Below are 3,387 nucleotides of genomic sequence, written 5' to 3'. Positions count from 1 at the left end.
TCTTTAAGATGCTACTGGACCCTTCTTTTCTGCCGCTACAGACCAACACAGTCTTGATCTCTCCTTAGGAATGAGGGTTGGGCAAAAACCAGGCTGTCCTCTTAAATACAAGTGATGGGGTCTCAAGCTCTCAGATTCCATTACAGGGGACTTTACATGAAGTCCAAAAGAAGAAGGGTCCAGTAGCATCTTAAAGACTAACAAATGCATATACTCATACTAAGTTTGTGAGCATGACCATGTTTAATGGCTGTTTTAGAGAAATACCACTGAAATCACCACTGAAATCACGTAAGTCTGCATACCTGTTACTGCTTAGAAGACAATGGTTCTTATTTACCATTTTCGCACACAGCCTACCTCACAGTCACAATCCTGTTCCCTCCGCAGCGTCCTGTCGGATTTCCCACCATCTGCGCCGGAGTTACAGGAAGTGCTGCAGCTTCTGCGTAGCAAACGTAAACTGGGTTTTAGCGGTTTACGTTTGCTACGCAAAAGCTGGATGGTCCAGGCTAGCCTGATCTCATCAGATCGCAGAAGCTAAGCAGGGTCGGCCCTGGTTAGCCCTTGGATGGGAGACCATTGTGGAAGTCCAGGGTCGCTATGCAGAGGCCGGAAATGGCAAACCACCTCTGCTTGTCTCTTGCCTTGAAAACCCCATGGAGTTGCCACATGTCAGTGATAACTTGATGGCACTTTCCACCACCATTTGCGAAGTGATGCTAACTACCTCCATGCAGGGCTGGATTAACAATTACGCCACGTAGGCACTGGTCTATGGGCCCCCACCCCTTTAGCGGCCCCGGGCTGGCTCCCCCCCCACCCAGTTTCCCCCCTGCTTGCAGCCCTCCCAGCCAGCAACTGAGCTGCTCTTTGCCCGATTTGCCTGGTGCAGCTGCTGCTGGTGTCATCGCCAAGTTTGCCTCTCTCCCGCATCTTAGTAAAAGGGGCTTTTAAGAAGGTGCTTGCAGGTTGCCATGGGTGGCAGGGCAGGTGCTCTGACTCTGAGATCATTTGCAAGGGGCCCCCCAAGATTTCAACTGCCTAGGCGCCTCCACGGGGTTTAATCTGACACTACCTCCATGCCAAGAAAAGCTGCAGCATCTATTACAAGAACAATTTTCTCTTTGCCTGTTGGCAACCCTAAGCAGTAAAAATCCTAGTGGGTAGAGCATCTGCTCGGCAGGCGGAAGATCCCAGGTTCAATCCCTGACATCTTCGGTAGGGATCAGGCAGTAGGTCTGGTGAAAGACCTCTGCTTGGGACATGGGAGAGCCACTATCCGTCTGAGCTGACAGTACTGACTGATAGACCAAGAACATATTAAGGAGGCTTAATACGTTCCAGAGATTGCATATGAAATATATAACTGGAGGCTTATAGCTGCTTCTTCCCTACAGATTAAACTGGGCACTTTTTAAAACCACTGTGTCTCTCTCAAAGTACCACATCTGGTAATAGTTATGCACGATGCTTCCTTTGGATTGAACCCTGTGAAAACGAGGGCTTTTTTTTTAGCAGGAACACGCAGGAACGCAGTTCCGGCTGGCTTGGGGTGTGTGGCCTAATATGCAAATGTCTACAAAAAGCCCTGCGTGAAACAATGGTGACATCAGGGGGTGTGGCCTATTATGCAAATGAGTCTCTGCTGAGCTTTTTCTACCAAAAAAAAACCCTGGTGAAAACAATAGCACCAATACAAAATGTTCTGCTGAAAAGGGGTGTGAAAGTATCGTGCTGGACATGTTAGGAACGCTCTCAGGATCTGGCATGGTAGTTTGTTCCCTCTTTCCTTCTCTTCTTCCATTCTCAGAATAGGTACATGAATGTTAGTGACATGGCTTTAACTTATTGATAATGGGAAATAATTCTCCTTCCAGATGTAGGACATTTAAGAGACAGTCAATTTTGTCTCCATCCAATGCTCTTAAGTGGCCCTGAGATGCTTCTGGAAGTAGACTGTCTCACATGCCTTGGGATCTTCAAAGAAGCTAAGATCATCCTTGGATGAGACCCTGGAGGGCTGCTGCCAATCTGAATAGACAATACTGACTTTGATGGACCGATGGTACTGCTTTGGGTGGTAACCTCCATGACCACGGTCCATAGATGTTCCATGGGATCATGGGAACTGCAGTCTATGCAGCCACTGTATCCATGGAGCTGTTGGTTTTTTCGTAGAGCATATTAGGGAGCTGGATACTGTCTTGTAAGTCTTGCCTTGAAAGTCTCCTTCGGAACTCGTCCGTTGTAAAGTAATAAATGACGGGGTCAAGGCAAGAATTTAGACTGGCGATGCACAAGGCTATCATGTGGAATATCAAAATCACCCTTCGTGCATAACAGTCTTTGATTCTTTGGGCTTTCACAAAAAAGTCTAAAGGGAAGCTGATGTGGTAGGGGCCAAAGCAAATCAGAAAGACCAGAGCACAAGTCAAGATCATCTTCAACGCTTTCTTTTTCTCTCCAAGATCTTGGGGAAGGGAATGTTTTTCTCGGAGAGACAAGGCAGTCTTCCACGTACAATACAGGATGATCAGCAAAGGGGTTACAAACCCAACCAGTTCACCAAGGGTCATCATGGCGATGCTGACAGGGCCATCGATGGCATTGACTGGAAGGTCCACAAAGCATTTGCTGCTGTTGTGCATCTCATTAGACGTCCGTCGTAGAAGAGGGAAAGGCAAGCAACCAATGCAGACCACAACCCACCCGGCAATGCTGACATAAACGTCATAGATGCGCTCGCAGTTGCTGAACTTGAAGGGGTACATGATGAACAAAAAGCGCCGCACGCTGATGCATACTAAGAAGTAGACGCTGGCATACATGTTGACATATTTCAGGTAGAAGCAAAACATGCAGAGCCCGTTCCCAAAGTGCCAACTTTCCGACAGGTAATAGAAAATCCTCAGAGGCAAGGATAAAACTTGTGCTAGATCTGCAACTGCGAGGTTGATCATAAAAATGACGGCCCGTTTTGTTTCCTTCATGTACCCATAAAACACCCAAAGTGCTAAAATGTTCCCTATTAGTCCAGGAACCAAGATGATTGTGTACATGATGGCGTAGAAGCGCTTTGAAAATTCATTCTCTTCAGTGCAGTTGAGGCCGTTGGTTGCCATGTCGGTTTTCGTATGGTACCAACTGGGTCAACGCCGATTGAAATGTTCTCGATGAAGGATTCCGCCACCTTGAAATCTCACGGAGGGGAAATAAGGATGCAGGGCAGCATTGTCGTAAGCGGCACATGGGATGGCTGCCTTTTTTGCATTCTCCTGAGGTCTTATGGAACGGACAGCCTGCCAAGTCAAAGTATCCTTAAAGATTAATTTAAGGAGACAAAAGTCTTTCTTTGAGCGCTTGTTAGCATTTGTTCCTCAAAAT

At 47.1% G+C, this 3,387-nt stretch overlaps 1 protein-coding gene across 1 annotated transcript; it reads right to left on the bottom strand.

The window, feature by feature from the left end:
* Positions 1-2,138: 2,138 nt before the first annotated feature.
* On the bottom strand, positions 2,139-3,129 carry LOC132579651 (probable G-protein coupled receptor 174). The gene has a single exon (XM_060250178.1). The coding sequence runs from the start codon at positions 3,123-3,125 to the stop codon at positions 2,139-2,141; it is 987 nt and encodes a 328-aa protein (XP_060106161.1). The 5' UTR covers positions 3,126-3,129.
* Positions 3,130-3,387: the final 258 nt, after the last annotated feature.

This window comes from Heteronotia binoei, chromosome 11 (genome assembly GCF_032191835.1).
Source record: "Heteronotia binoei isolate CCM8104 ecotype False Entrance Well chromosome 11, APGP_CSIRO_Hbin_v1, whole genome shotgun sequence".
NCBI lineage: Eukaryota > Metazoa > Chordata > Lepidosauria > Squamata > Gekkonidae > Heteronotia > Heteronotia binoei.
Note: the sequence above shows the minus strand (reverse complement) of the source record. Positions and strands in the feature narration are given on the sequence as shown.